Source organism: Heptranchias perlo, chromosome 3 (genome assembly GCF_035084215.1).
Source record: "Heptranchias perlo isolate sHepPer1 chromosome 3, sHepPer1.hap1, whole genome shotgun sequence".
In the NCBI taxonomy this organism is placed as follows: domain Eukaryota; kingdom Metazoa; phylum Chordata; class Chondrichthyes; order Hexanchiformes; family Hexanchidae; genus Heptranchias; species Heptranchias perlo.
In genome coordinates, this window is record NC_090327.1 from 87747534 (window position 1) to 87763594 (window position 16061).

The window sequence follows — 16061 nt, forward strand, 5'->3', positions numbered from 1 at the left end:
GGGACAACCCAACTGTTAACATTTAAATAACAATAGGATATATCTTATCAACTAATTTAAATAATAGTTCCTTACCTGGCTGCACCAGACATGACTTTTGCTCCCTCTTGTGTCTGATGTGCTGAATGTTCCACTCAGTTACAGTTCCAGAATTCAATTTCCTTCCACTTTCTTCCTCCTCATTCACTGTAGGAAATGTTAACAGACTATTGGCTGACTTGGACGGAGATTTAACTGGGGACACCGACTGGCTGCTGGGACATCCTGTGTCATCTGCTCAACAAGGTCAAAAAAGAAAACGATGACATGCTTTTCCAGCATATTGGATGTAGGTTAAGTACAATTTCCAAAGCTCTACACTCAAATTATAGAAGAATATAGCAAGAAGTATTTAAAATGGAGGATAAACAAGACAGTAAACTTTAAAGACATGTTAGCCCCTATTTTAACTACCACTAAGAATATAGATATGTTTTTCTTGGAAGGTTACAGCAAGGAAGGAGGCCATTCGGCCTATCGAGTCCACGCCAGCTCTATGCAAGACCAGTCCAGCTAGTCCCACTCTCCCGTCCTTTCCCCTGCCCTGCAAATTTTTTCCTTTCAAGTACTTATCCAGTTCCCTTTTGAAGGCCACGATTGAATCTGCCTCCACCACCCTCTTGGGCAGTGCATTCCAGATCCTAACCACTCACTGTGTAAAAAAGTTTTTCCTCATGTCACCTTTGATTCTTTTGCCAATCACCTTAAATCTATGTCCTCTGGTCCTTAACCCTTCTGCCAATGGAAACAGTTTCTCTCTATCTACTCTGCCTAGAACCTTCATGATTTTGAATACCTCTATCAAATCTCCTTGCAACCATCTCTGTTCCAAGGAGAACGTTGTGATGTGGAGATGCCGGTGATGGACTGGGGTTGAACAAGGAGAACAACCACAGCCTCTCCAGTCTATACATGTAACTAAAGTCCCTCATCCCTGGAATCATTCTAGTAAATCTGCACCCTCTCTAAAGGCCTTCACATTTATACAGAACAGGATAGGCACATGTAGATTATTAAATAAATAAGCTAGGTGGATAATGTGAAGCTCAAAGGGTTGTTAGGATTAAAACACATTGGCTTTTAAAAGTCTTTTGGTCACAGCAGGGGGGAGTATAAGAAAGGAGATTACTGCAATATAAAAAAGCAATAGGTTACTATAGAGCATACATAAAAGGTTTGTACAACAAAGCTATCGCTTGGGAAAAGCAATGATAGGAAGTAACAGTATGGTATGAAAAGACATTAGGCCCCTCATCCCTATCTAGCAATCTGTTCAAAGAACTGGGGGTCATAAATATCAGATTGTGTTGCATTGAGCAGGAAGTAGAAAATGGTATAAAAAGAGCTACAATATTTGACTCTGTAGGAACTTTTGCTTTACCAATAAGACCAGGTACATGAAAAGGCTTGGATAAGCCATTCTCGCGATTTCCTCCTATAAGTTCCCTGCATAGATAGTTTCAGATGTGAGGCTGATGTGTACTGTTTTGTGTGGAGTGTTAAATGATGAATGTTTTGAAGAAAGAATAATTGAAGTTAATTCTCAGACATATTACTGTCTCTAGCTTTACGAATCGGTTAAAAGGGTAAGGAAGAAGTTATCCCAACACCCTCACCTAGCGGGAAACGGGTGGGAGGGCAGTTAAACCAGGGCGAGTCACTTACCATCTCCGATCCTGCTGCCTTCAAGCCGTGTCCTGATATTAACCCGCAGGAAAGAAGCGGTGTCCTACTTTAAATATACAGATCGGGTCCAATGTTGTCATCAGGACCTGATCTGCAATTTCAACCTAATGCCTAAGCAGGAAGGCAGTGTCGGCTCCCCTATCAGGCAAACTTGTTGGGAGCCAGATCCTGGGCCAGAAGAGGCCCAGAAAATAAGTTTTAAAGTTTTATTTTAGGCTTCCCTGTGGGCCAGAAGCTCCTGCTGGCCTTCCAACGAAGCCTTCCTTGCACCGGGCTCCCCCTCTCCCAATCTTTGCTAGAGCCTTCCCTCCAACCCCTCCCGATCGGGGTCAGAGGTTCCCCCCCCCCCCCCCCCCAAACTGCTGAGGACCATTCCCACAATTCCCCGGCTGCAGCTTCTTGCCGCAAATTCCCGTTCCCACCTGTCGGCCAGGTAGTCAATCAGTCCGGGTGTCGGGCGGGATTCTGCAGAGTTTTGTTTAATTGAGGCCCTGTATTAAGATCGGCAGGGCCTCCACGTTTGCTGGGTTCGTTACCCACAATCGGGCTCCCCCGCATCCTTCCCACCATCCTGTGAAAATCGAGGCCATTACCTTTCCAACTATTCTATGTGATGATTTCCAGAAATATTAGCACAATCTTAGGAACATCTGCAAATATTGACAAACTCCTAGGAATCGCTGTTCCATCTTCCAAAAGACAATTAACTACTCACAAAAAAGGCAGCACATTCACTGCAGAAAACTGGCTTTATTGGCATATTTGAACAAAAAAAATGTGCATGGTTGAATTCAGAAAAATCAGAATTCTGATGTCCCCAGGGACCCCCTGATGTCCATAGACTCGAGTTTGAAAACCTATACCCTACTGGGAGAACTATGTTAGCAAGGCTATGCGTATGAGTGCAGAGACAATAAATTATTCATCTACTGGTGCATTATTACTATATTTTCAGAACATTAAGATTTTCAGATGTTAGATTTGCAGCTTTATGTTCAAAACCCATTTTGAATTAGTAAACACCAATTTTGTTCTTTATTCAATGGCACCATGAATAGAAATGTCAAAGTACTGTTTGAGATAGTCTCTTTGGTGTGCAAAAGCAGCATTTAAATTGAACTACTGTTAATAATGCAGAAGCTTTGGTACTTTAATCATTTTGTATCTATCTTGTTTTTTCTTCCCAAGATAGGGATGAGCCACTGTGAAAATAAATTTCCACTTTAAAATCCCCAAGTAAATACTGTGTTGGGTTTTACTGCTGGTAGGAGTGGTTTACGAGTTTTATGTGTTTTAATCTTCAAGAGATACTTAAATAGAAATGTTGGATTGTAAATTTTGCACTCACTCTGATGCTCAAAAGTATATTCATTTCCACAGCACTGCTTGTGTTAGGACATCTGAGCTCTGATGATGATACCTCATTGCAATTCTGACAACTGTATAAAGTTATCTTTGATTAATCTATAAAGATTATGACAAGGTTGATAACTGGATTGTAAAGCATTAAGTTACAAAGAGAGGCTCATTATAAAAAAAGATTAAGGGAGAAGTGGAGAACAACAAAGTTTTTCAATTCACAACGATTACGAAGATGGTGGTTGCAATAAAATTTGTAGTATAGAACCAAAAATACGATTAAGAGATATATAAATAAAAAGATTAAAATGTATGGAACCTTGGTTAGACCACACTTGGACTATTGTGTACAGTTCTGGTCTCCATATTATAGAAAGGATATAGAGGCATTGGAGGGGGTGCAAAAAAGATTCACAAGGATGATACCAGAACTAAGAGGATATCCTTATCAGGAAAGGCTGAACAGGCTGGGGCTCTTTTCTCTAGATAAGAGAAGGCTGAGGGGACCGGAGAGGTCTTTAAGATAATGATTGGGTAGACGGAGAGAAAATGTTTCCACTTGTGGGGGAGTCCAAAACTAGAGGTCATAAATATAAAATAGTCACTAATAAATCCAATAGGGAATTCAGGAGAAACTTCTTTACCCAGAGAGTGGTGAGAATGTGGAACTCACTACCACAGGGAATAGTTGAGGCAAATAGCAGATGCATTTAAGGGGAAGCTAGATAAGCACATGAGGGAGAAAGGAATAGAAGGGTATGCTGATAGGGTCAGATGAAGTAGGGAGGGAGGAGGCTTGTGTGGAGCGTAAATGCTGGCATAGACAAATTGGGCCGAGTGGCCTGTTTCTGTGCTGTAGTTTCAATGTAACTCTATGTAAAATAGAAATTTGAGTAAGCATTTTACACTCAACAGTTAGCTTAAAGAATAGACCACCATCTACAGCAGCAAATGCTGACTTCGGTTCAGAAAGGAAGTGGGTAGATTTCTCTTTCAATAGTTGATAGAGGGACACAGGCTTGGTGTCCAGATAGGTAGGAAATATCAGCTTGAATGTAAATGAGATGTATTAGTTGCGCTGAATTACTTTTTTTCTTTATTATCTCATGTTTTTATGAAGATTAATAGTAATAACATCACATCACCAAAATGGGCTAAAGAAAAAGAGGACAAGATTCAAATTAATTAAAGCTGCATTACACAAGAATAACTCACCGATGTTCCAAATGTGACATTTGAATTTCTCCCCGGAGCAGTGGGGGAGGAAGAAAGTATCTCTGTACATTATGGAGAGCAAAATTATGAAGAAGTTTACAAAAGCTTTATGATTTTGTCATGTAGAGAACAGAGATAATTCCCTCTTCTTACAATTTAACAATGTAGTAGCTTTATTTTCTCAAAATATGCTGCAGAATTACAATGAAAAAGAGAACAAAGGATTTACTTAAGAAATAAATGCCGTTGATTTAATTTTGCCCATCAATGCCCTCTATTTATAAAATCACTTAACATTAGAACCAGTTATATGAAAACATTATTGCTAAGTTAGTTACTTTAAAATAACGGTTAAATAAACAGAGGATATACAATAGGACATTGTTTTGGTAGATAGCACAGTCCTGTTGTTATCTTGCTTATGTTACTCATCATGCGATACTAAGGCCTATTTAAAAAATGTTAAGTACATTTTTATTTTGGGGGTGGAGGCTGGGTTGGTTCCCAAGTACATGATTAAAAACATGAGCCGTAGATGTCTGGAGTACTGCATAGCTGCATAAAGTCAGTGACAGAGATCAAGGGAGAAACATGGTCAGACAAAGCAGCAGGAGCTAGGCACCTCATGGGGAATGATAATGCACAAAAGAGCAAGGCATGGAGAGAACTAAAGCAGCGATCTGAACAAATGCATTGCTAGTTTCAGAAATAATCCACCACAAATGAACCAGTGCATTGATTCCTCACGAGAGGCACAATCTTAATTATTAAACTAACTTGCATATTTACAGTATTTGTCAAATAATCTTGAACAATATCCTAATTTCAAAAAATTCTGAATCTAGAGGCTGATAATATGCTTCTAGCACCAACGTCACATTTACTGATGCACAAATGACCTCACCAGATAAAATGAGGTCAGCTGATTTGCATAATTTACTGGTTCTCCAAGGACAGCTCTATGAAGTACTGGGAGTGCCAGGACTCCACTGGCATGCACCAATAACCAATGATGGACTGGCTGTCTACGTGCGTGGGGCACTTTCCCTACATAGGAGAAAGGGCACTGGGCATAGCGCAGAACAGGAAAGGGAATCATGAGTCATTATAAGGATAAGATATTTGAATTTATCTATTTAACAAATGGAATGGTGCTCCACTACCACCACCCACCCCCACAAGCACCAGTTTCTAAAAGCTCAGGTGCTCCAGCTGCATTTTGGGACATCCACTACACTTACAATGACGTTAGGGGTTTAATGTGCAGCTCCCAGCCACCTTTGCACTTGCTGCCTGCATTGGGAAGTGCTAAGCACTTCAGGTGAGATGTAGGCCTCAGGCCCCATGCAAAATTTTCTGGGGATATATTATTGGCGCCCAAAAGTATGCATGGATTAAAGATCAACTTCACCACTTGGCGGGAACCTGGCGGAGCTAATCACCCACCCGCTATAGAAAGTGTTCGACTTTCATTCCATTGTAAATGTCTTAAAGTTGACAGGAACCTAAACATATATTCAGAAACAGTTTCCAGGCCTCTGATTCTGTTGTCTAATGAAGTGGATGATTTTCAAGTAGTGTTGATTTAGCTCACATAGTTTTCCAGTTTTCATGGTTGATTAGTGAATAATCCAACCTGAGCTACTGCTAGAAGATCTTGTAAAACAGACACTAGAAATGGAAAATCAGTAAATAAAAATGAGCAGGATGGATGCACGGGTTTACTGTTAATATCCTACTCATGTTGTAGGTAAATGTGAGCTCACCCTGAGTTTTCACCCATGACAAGTTTCATATCTTAGCTGTCAACAGGATGAGTTTTTTCCCACACAGAAGAATGGAGGTAGGTGTGAGAGGGTGGGGAAAGGGAGCAATCAGTAGCTAAACCTCCAATCAGCAGTTCAAGATTGCCACTGCCTTAGGCTTGGAAGTAGGGCCCTCACAGACTCTTAAATGGGGAATGGCATGTTGTGTGGGGAAATTTCTTTCCTATTGCTTTTTGACCTCAGAGGTCATGCAAATGATAGATGCTACTGAGATCCAATTACCTCAGATATTGAGCATATCACATTTTGGAATTGTGCGTCATCCACCTAAGTAGCACAGAAGGTCATGCTACTTAACATTTATCATATCAGCAAAATAAGGGTATTCCCACATTCCTTAATATTTTAAATTCAAATTTCACTAGTAATATTTTTTTTAAAAACTACACACTATTAAACTGTCCCAATTCTAATGCCTACAGCTATCATTCGCTACTTGTTTAATATATTATACAATGCATGGTGTACAATTGTGGCAGCACCACCTTAATTAATTGCACAACATGGCTGTGAACAGTTAAACATTACCCACCTATCATTAGTTCTGGAATTATGTCATTGCTAAAACTGAACCCATTCATAAAATCCAGTTCAAAAATGCTTCTAGTTATAATGCATGTTTTCCCTAGTAGGAAAATGATTCAGTTGAAATTAAAATATTGGCACAGTACAAATATTTTACTTTTTGGTATTGCATGAGTAACTTCACCAACCTGCCAATTTTAAGATGAAATTATTTTCTTATGCTATTAAGTGGCATCACTTCAACCATATTATTGCATATCAATATTTGGAGATAATTGGTAAAATTATAGTTCCATAATTTCACCAAGACACCCTAAAAATGTAGTTTGCAGCCCTTTGACTGATGATTGATTTGAGCAAGAAAGCAGTCTCAGTCCCCACACCTGAATAAAATATGAAAATTTAAAGCCAGAGTAAAATGGTATTCAGAATCTATCCTCACAGGTCTCAGATAAATTTATCTCCACAACAGCATACATTATTTGAACTTTTTAATAAAAATGGCTGTCTTCATACTGAAAAAGTGGTTTGCCATTTTTTTAAATTCACAAAGCCAGATCAGCTGCTACTTGGAACGACAATGTGAAGAAACAAAAAAAAGTTTGCCAAATAATTTCGTGAATACAGAACCCATTTAAATTTATTGTGGATACCAGCCAAATAACACCTTAAGGTTAGGGGGAAAAAACACTCCACTGTCTCAAGCTGTTAAAACTGGAATCGAAACCTTTAGCGTTTTGCATCTATATTCCTCCCTTTTTCGTAGCAGTCCCAACATTTTATCTGAAACCACTGTGTCTTGACCTTGACGGTGGTCCCATGAACTAAAGGGACCACAGCACAGCCACATAACGATAACTGGGGAAAGTCTTACACCAAATATAAACAAATGATAGTCATTTGTTTATTTGGGACCTATTTTACCTGTCATTTGCGATGAACACGCGTGGAAGAGCACGTATATTGGAAATATAAATCTTGCATAGAAAATTAATAATCCTTCGTCATCAGAGGTACCTGAACAGAAACTAATGCTGCTGGCAGTGGTGGTGGATCTCAGTGACTGCCCAGAGCTCAGGTCGTATTCGCGGCTCTCTTCCTCGGATAAGGGGGATTCAGAAGAAGGCGATCCTTTCTGGATGTGGGAGTAAGGGCGGAGAACTAGTCTCGGGATGCGACTGCGTGGACTTCGCTTCTCTCGCACCTTCTGATCCTACCCAACAGAAAGCGTGTCGGTTATTGATTTACACCCAGTGTCTAACCAAACCATCCCACCAACCCCCCCCCCCGAACAAAAACAAACAGTCTTTAAAAATTAAGAAGAAAATACCTGCTCCATTCCGGCGGCGCTTGCATTTAAGTGTCAGCTACGTATATTTGCAGCAGTGTCTGCTGCAGTCGGTCTCAATATCAGACATTGCGATATCGGAAAGGTTCAATTCTGCGCATAGCCCAAAGAGCAACACCAATAGTTTTGCTCGCTGCCGTCCTGAATACCAATGTTTTTCCCCTCCCCGCTCTCCCTCCCTTTACGATTGCATCGCAAACCCTGAAGAGAAGCCGCTGTTTAATGACCTCACTCGTTGCGCAACCCAACACGCAACCAGATTGCTGCCAAAACGGGTCATCTGTTCCACTAAATGACATTTAAAGTAACGTTCTCACCAGCGCTTTGATATTTAATATCATGAGTTAGCCCAACAAAAAAATGCAACAATCGCCCGACACTATCAGATATCAAACGACCAGCACTGTCCAATCACCTTTTTTTTTTGCATAGAATTTAACCCCAGTTTGCAATCAATAAGCCCAAACACTCTATAGGGTCCATGTTACCTTATGGTATTCATTGAACGGTCCCATCCCGCTCCCTCCTCCTCGAACCTGTCATTTGGAAGGAAAAGAGATACATTAGGCGCATGCGTGTTGCTGCGACGGTGACAGCACACGTGGCACCGCGGCTGCAGGGTTGGACTGGCACATAAATGTCACTGAAATCTGGCAAAACTCAATTAACTTCAGAACAAACTCGCCCGTATTCTTGTCAGAATGACCCACGTTCGGGTCAGAGTCACGCCCAGTAGGTCAAATTCACTCATATTCATGTCAAACTCGCCCACATTCGGGTCAAGCACACCCACATTCAGGTCCAATGCCCTCAGATTCAGCCAATTTTCTGTTTAACCCAAGTAGATAACATTTGTTTTTGGCTGCTGCACTTAAAAAAAAAACTGAAATTGTTTTATGTTCCAAATGTCTACATTTAGATGTTTTCAGTTTCTCATAGCAACGGAATATAACTGGAAGGCACAGAATTAAGCTGTGCCTCCATCTGTTGGCATGTTACTCATTTGATCCATTTTTACATGGAATTACATTGAATGTACAGTACAGAAATTGGCCATTCGGCCCAACAGGTCCATGCCGGTGTTTATGCTCCACACGAGCCTCCTCCCTACTTCATCTAACCCTATGAGCATATCCTTCTACTCCTTTCTCCCTCATTTATTTATCTAGCTTCCCCTTAAATGCATCTATGCTAGTTGCCTCAACTACTCCTTGTGGTAGCAAGTTCCACATTCTAACCACTCTCTGGGTAAAGAAGTTTCTCCTGAATTCCCTATTGGATTTATTAGCGACTATTTTATATTTATGACCTCTAGTTTTGGACTCCCTCACAAGTGGAAACATATTCTCTATGTATACCCTAACAAACCCTTTCATAATCTTAAAGACCTCTATCAGGTCACCCCTCAGTCTTCTCTTTTCTAGAGAAAATAGCCCCACTCAGCCTGCTCAATCTTTTCTGATAGGTATAACCTACTTTGTACTGCATCTCATGCAAATATTTTGAGTATCAACATTTTTAACATTTGAATATTCCACTAATATGCCCTTGAGAAACAGACTCCCAGGTAGCACCCAAATCTGTAAAATAAGTAGCCTTACAGGGAAATCAGACTGCTTCCCCTCTCCCTCTCCCCATTCTGCGTCAGCTTGGCTCAGGTGTAGCAATCTTGCCTCAGAAGGCATGGGTTTAAGCTGTACTCTAGGACTTGAGCACATAATCTAGGCTGACACTTCAGCACAGCATTGTCAGAGGTGCCGTTTTTCCAATGAGATGTTATTCCAAGATCGTGTCTGCCTGATCAGGTGGGTGTAAAAGATCCCTTGGCACGATTTGAAGAGTAACAATGTCCCCCTGGTCTCCTGGCCAACATTTATTCTTAAAACAACACTGCAAAAAAAGATTATCTAGTCATTTATCCCATTGCTGTTTGTGGGATCTTGCTGTGTGCAAATTGACTGCCGCATTTGCCTACATCACAACAGTGACTACACTTCAAAACTACTTCATTGGCTGTAAAGCACTTTGGGACATCCTGAGGTCATGAAGGGCACTATATAAATGCAAGTTTCTTCTTTCTTTCTTTGATAGTGAGTTACTATACAATATGAGATATGTAAAAGACAGCATACAATAATTTGGTACAACCTAGGCTTCCCACCTGTGTCACCTCTATATTTGCTCAATAAAAGATACACAAGTTTTGCTCCCTTTTTTTCCTAATTATGTAATACTATTTTTGCATGTATATATAGATACACATACACATGATACATGTTATAGGGACTAGCGGTTTATGGAAAATAAACTAATGGCATTGGCCACATGACTCACAAATGGCACCAGTCAATTATGATAGCAGCGTTGCAAGTGATTTATTTTCCCCAAAACTACTGTTTCCTCAACATGTTTTCTGCTCATACCGCATATGATTGATCAAGTCTTCTTTATTCCTTTAGTGTTTCAACTCATTTTTGCTTAGGTATTCATTCATTTTTCTGCAGTATTAAGAGACTGGTTAATTATGTACAGTGATGGAACCAATGACATAGGAAATAAAAGGGATGAGATCCATTAGGGTTCTAAGTGCTCGGGAGGAAACTAAACAATAACAACAACTTGCATTTATACACAGCCTTCAATGTAGTAAAACATCCCAAGCCGCTTCACAGGCGCGTTATCAAACAAAATTTGATACCGAGCCACATTAGGAGATATTAGGACAGGTGACCAAAAGCTTGGTCAAAGAGGTAGGTTTTAAGCAGTGTCTTAAAGGAGGAGAGGTAGAGAGGAGGAGAGGTTTAGGGAGGGAATTCCAGAACTTAGGGCCTAGGCAGCTGAAGGCACGGCCGCCAATGGTGGAGCGATTAAAATCGGAGATGCGCAAGAGGCCAGAATTGGAGGAGCGCAGAGATCTCGGAGGGTTGTAGGGCTGAAGGAGGTCACAGAGATGGGGAGGGGCGAGCCATGAAGGGATTTGAAAACAAGGATGAGAATTTTAAAATCGAACTGTTGCCGAACCGGGAGCCAATGTAGGTCAGCGAGCACAAAGGTGATGAGTGAACGGGACTTGGTGCAAGTTAGGATAAGGGCAGCAGAGTTTTGGATGAGCTCAAGTTTATGGAGGGTGGATGATGGGAGGCCAGCCAGGAGAGCATTGGAATAGTCAAGTTTAAAGGTAACAAAGGCAAGGATGAGGGTTTCAGAAGCAGATGAGTTAAGACAGGGGCGGAGACAGGCGATGTTACGGAGGTGGAAGTAGGTAGTCTTGGTGATGGAGCGGATATGGGATTGGAAGCTCATCGCAGGCTCAAATAGGGTGCCAAGGTTGCGAAAGGTCTGATTCAGCCTCAGACAGCGGCCAGGGAGAGGGATGGAGTCGGTGGCTAGGGAATGGAGTTTGTGGCAGGGACTTAAGAAAATGGCTTCAGTCTTCCTGATATTTAGTTGGAGGAAAATTCTGCTCATCCAGTACTGGATGTCGAACAAGCAGTGTGACAAATCAGAGACAGTGGAGAGGTCGAGAGAGGTGGTGCTGAGGTAGAATGGGTGTCATCAGCATACATGTGGAACCTGACATGGTGTTTTCCGATGATGTCGCCGAGGGGCAGCATGTAGATGAGAAATAAGACAGGGCCAAGGATAGATCCTTGGGGGACTCCAGAGGTAACGGTGCGGGAACAGGAAGATAAGCCATTGCAGGTGATTCTCTGGCTATGACTGGGTAGATAAGAGTAGAACCAGGCGAAGGCAGTCCCACCCAGCTGGACAATGGAGGAGAGGCGTTGGAGGAGGATGGCGTGGTCAACCATGTCAAAGGCTGCAGACAGGTTGAGAAGGATGAGGATGGATAGTTTAACATGGTCACAGTCACATAGGATGTCGTTTGTGACTTTGATGAGGGTCATTTCAGTGCTGTGGCAGGGGTGAAAACCTGATTGGAGGAATCCAATTCAAACATGGAGTTACGGGAAAGATGGGCACAGATTTGGGAGACGACAACACGTTCAAGGACTGGACAGGAAAGGGAGGTTGGAGATGGGGACGGAAGTTTGCAAGGACAGAATGGTCAAGGGTGGGTTTTTTGAAGGGGGGAGATGACGGCAGATTTGAAGGGGAGGGGGGGACAGTACCTGAGGAGAGGGAACAGTTAACAATATCAGCTAATGAGGGGGCCAGGAAGGGAAGTTGGGTGGTCAGCAGTTTGGTGGGAATAGGGTCGTGGGAGCAGGAGGTGGGTTTCATGGTCAAGATGAGCTCGGAGCAGGCATGAGGGGAGATAGGAGAGAAACTAGAGAAAGATGCAAGTTCAGGGCTGGGGCTGGGGGGACATCCTTAGGGGAAGTTTGGCTTGGTGGGCTAGGGGAATAGAGGGAAGTAGCAGAGGCAGATGAACAGATGGTCTCAATCTTAGTGACAAAGAAATCCATGAGCTCCTCACACTTCTTGTTGGAGGTGAGGGTGGAGGAGGCAGGGGAGAGGGATTTAAGAAGATGGTTTGTAGTTGAGAAGAGAAGCTGGGGGTTATCTTTGCATTCCAGGATGATTCTGGAATAGTAAGCAGTTTTGGCAGAGGAGAGCAGGACTCGATAGTGCTCAATGTCGTCCAAGCAGATCTAACGATGAATGGCTAAACCAGTTGTCTGCCATAAACGTTCAAGTCTGTATCCCTTGGACTTAAGGGCGTGGAGATGAGGGCCGTACCAGGGGGAACGACCAGGGTGAGAAAGAGTCATGGTTTAATGAGAACAAGGACATTAAAGGTGGAGGTGAGGGTGTGATTGAGCAGATCAGTCGCTGCAGAAACATTGTGGTGAATGGAAGGCTAAAGGCTAGACAGTTGGGAATTTGAAACTGCCATTGTAAGTGACCTGGGGGAGTGCTTTATCCAGGTACGGTCAGAAAAGGAAGTGAGGTAGGAAGGGGGAAGGGGGATGTGGGTGGAGAGGGATGTATGGAAGTGATTAGAGATGGCCTTATCTGTGATTGACACAATGGAAATGGAGAGGCCACGTGAGATGGCAAGTTCAAGGGGGTGGCCGTGAATATAGGAGAGTTTATATGGAGGGAGAAATTAAGGATAAATAGGAGGGCAGTGAACTCAGAGGAGAGAAGGCGTGATGAGTTGGGATGGAGGTTGAAATCAAAGAACATGACCTCAAAGGTGGTAATCTCTGGATTACTCCCAGTGCCATGTGCTAGTGAGTATAGGAACGGCAAGATAAAGCAGGTTAATATGTGGCTGGAGAAATGGCGTAGGAGGGAGGGTTTCAGATTTCTGGGGCATCAGGATCAGTTCTGGGGCAGGAGGCTTGCACCTAAACAGGGCTAGGACCAGTGTCCTCATGGAGAGGTTAACTAGTGCTGTGGGGAAGCGTTTAAACTAATTTGGCAGGAGGAAGAGAACCAGGATGAAGCATCAGTGAGGAGAAGAAAGATGCACAGAGGACTGGGAGAGACAACAGCATTAGAATAAAGGGTACTCGAGGAATTGGGGGGGGGGGAGATCAGACAGGGGAACGATGCAAGGCAGACTAAGGCGGGTTTGGAGTGCACATGCGTAAATGCTTGAAGCATGCCAAATAAGGTTGGTGAGCTGCAGGCACAAGTTGCCACCTGGGATTATGGTATAGTGGCAAAAGCAGAAACCTGGCTCAAACAAGGGCAGGAATGGGACCTAAACATTCCTGGCTACAATGTACTCAGGAAAAATAGGGAAGAAAAAAAAGGAGGGTGGCAGTATTGTACACATATACTGTTACAGCCCTAGAAAGGGATGATGTGCTTAAGGGTTCAGAGGCAGAATCTATTTGGTTAGAGTTAAGAAGCAGATGAGGAGCTGTTACGTTACTGGGTGTATAGAACAGACCACCATATACTGGGAAGGAGATGGAGGAGCATTTCTGCAAGCAAATTTCAGAAAGATATAAAAACAATAGAATAGTGATAATGGGGGACTTCAATTATCCTAATACAGGATGGGATAAAAACAGTGTAATGGGCAAAGGGGGGGAGAAATTCCTGAAATGTGTACAGGAGAACGTTCTTGATCAGTACGTTTCCAACCTAACGAGGAAGGAAGCAGTGCTGGATCTTGTTCTAGACAAAGAAATGGGGCAAGTGGAGCTTGTTTCAGTGGGAGAGCATTTGGGAAACAGTGATCACAATATCATTAGGTTTATAATAGTTATGGAAAAGGACAAGGAATAATCAAAGATAAAAATATTCAACTGGAAGAGGATTAATTTTAGTGAGTTGAAAAGGGATCTTGCCCAGGTGGAATGGAAACAAAGATTATCAGGTAAAACAGTAAATGAGCAAGGGGAGGCCTTCAAAGAAGAAACAGTTATTGTACAAACTGGACACATTCCAATGAGAGGGAAAAGAAGGGCATCCAAAGCTAGAGCTCCCTGGATGACTAAAGAAATTGAGATTAAAATGAAACAGAAAACGGAGGCTTAAAATAAATGTCAGGTTCATTATTCAGTGGAGAATCAAGCAGAATACAACAAGTGCAGAGGGGAACTGGAAAAGGAAATAAGAGGGGTAAAGAGAATTTATGAGACAAGATTAGCGGTTAAATAAAAGGGAGCACTAAAGTATTTTATAAACGTATAAAGAGTAAAAGGATAGTCAAAGGAAGGGTGGAGCCTAGGTCATGGCATATACCTGCACCATTAATTATGCAATCAATGCTATTAGCTGGCATATTATCTGTTAAACCTGTTATATATTCACAATTATTATGTAATGATTCCAAGTACAAGAGCATGACTAGTACTTTCAATGTCAGCAATGACTGTGCTGATGAACTGATCCCTTTATTCATTTTGTGTCTAGGGGCAGTACCAAAGTCATTCTAGATTATGTGTTGCCTGAGTCATCATCATCAGAAGCGAGCTCCTTTTCAGACTGTCTCAGGAACGCATCTCAAGTGATCATCACAGATCAAATGTACTGTATAACATAATTAGAGCAACATAATTAGAGCTTTGATCAGTTCTTGCCTTGTGTATTATTTTCAAAAGGCATTTGATAAGGTGCCACACAAAAGGTTATTACACAAGATAAGGGCTCAAGGGGTTGGGGGTAATATATTAGCATAGATTGAGGATTGGTTAACGAACAGAAAACAGAGAGTAGCAATAGTTGGGTCATTTTCAGGTTGGCAGGCTGTAACTAGTGGGGTGTCGCAAGGATCAGTACTTGGGACCTCAGCTATTTACAATCTATATTAATAACTTAGATGAAGGAACCGAGTGTAATGTATCCAAGTTTGCTGACGATACAAAGCTAGGTGAGAAAGTAAGCTGCGAGGAAGACATAAAGAGTCTGCAAAGGGAAATAGACAGGGTAAGTGAGTGGGCAAGAAGGTGGCAGATGGAGTATAATGTGGAGAAATGTGAGGTTATTCACTTTGGTAGGAATAATAGAAAAACAGAATTATTTTTTAAATGGTGAGAAACTATTAAATGTTGGTATTCAGAGGGATTTGGGTGTCCTTGTACACGAAACACAGAAAGTAAACATGCAGGTACAGCAAGCAATTCGGCAGGCAAATGATACATTGGCCTTTATTGCAAGGGGGTTGGAGTACAAGAGTAAGGAAGTCTTGCTGCAATGTACTGTGTACAGTTTTGATCTCCTTATCTAAGGAAGGATATTCTTGCCTTAGAGGCGGTGCAATGAAGGATCACTAGATTGATTCCTGGGATGAGAGGGTTGTCCTATGAGGAGAGATTGAGTAGAATGGGCCTATACTCTCTGGAGATTAGAAGAATGAGAGGTGATCTCTTCGAAACACATAAGATTCTGAGAGGGTATGACAGGGTAGATGCTGAGAGGCTGTTTCCCCTGGCTGGAAAGTCTAGTACTAGGGGGGCATAGTCTCAGGATAAGGGGTCAACCTTTAGGACTGAGAGGAGGAGAAATTTCTTCACTCAGAGGGTTGTGAATCTCTACCCCAGAGGGCTGTGGATGCTCAGTCGTTGAGTACATTCAAGGCTGAGATCGACAGATTTTTGGACTCTAAGGGAATCAAAGGATATGGGGATCGGGTGGGA

General features: G+C 42.2%; 1 protein-coding gene across 4 annotated transcripts in view; it reads right to left on the reverse strand.

Annotated features, from left to right (window-relative positions):
* The window catches only part of sybu (syntabulin (syntaxin-interacting)), a 66927-nt gene extending 58394 nt beyond the window's left edge, over nucleotides 1-8533 (reverse strand). For 3 of the 4 annotated variants that reach the window (XM_067980759.1, XM_067980756.1, XM_067980749.1), the window contains exons 1-3: nucleotides 8487-8533; nucleotides 7668-7863; nucleotides 76-273 (exon numbers count right to left, since the gene is read on the reverse strand). In XM_067980759.1, coding sequence (XP_067836860.1) covers nucleotides 76-273; nucleotides 7668-7863; nucleotides 8487-8513 — 421 coding nt within the window. In that variant the 5' untranslated portion in view covers nucleotides 8514-8533. Of the gene's footprint in view, nucleotides 1-75; nucleotides 274-7667; nucleotides 7864-7980; nucleotides 8147-8486 lie in introns of those variants that run through there. The other variant, XM_067980758.1, reaches the window with a different exon arrangement.
* Between the last annotated feature and the right edge of the window lie 7528 nt (nucleotides 8534-16061).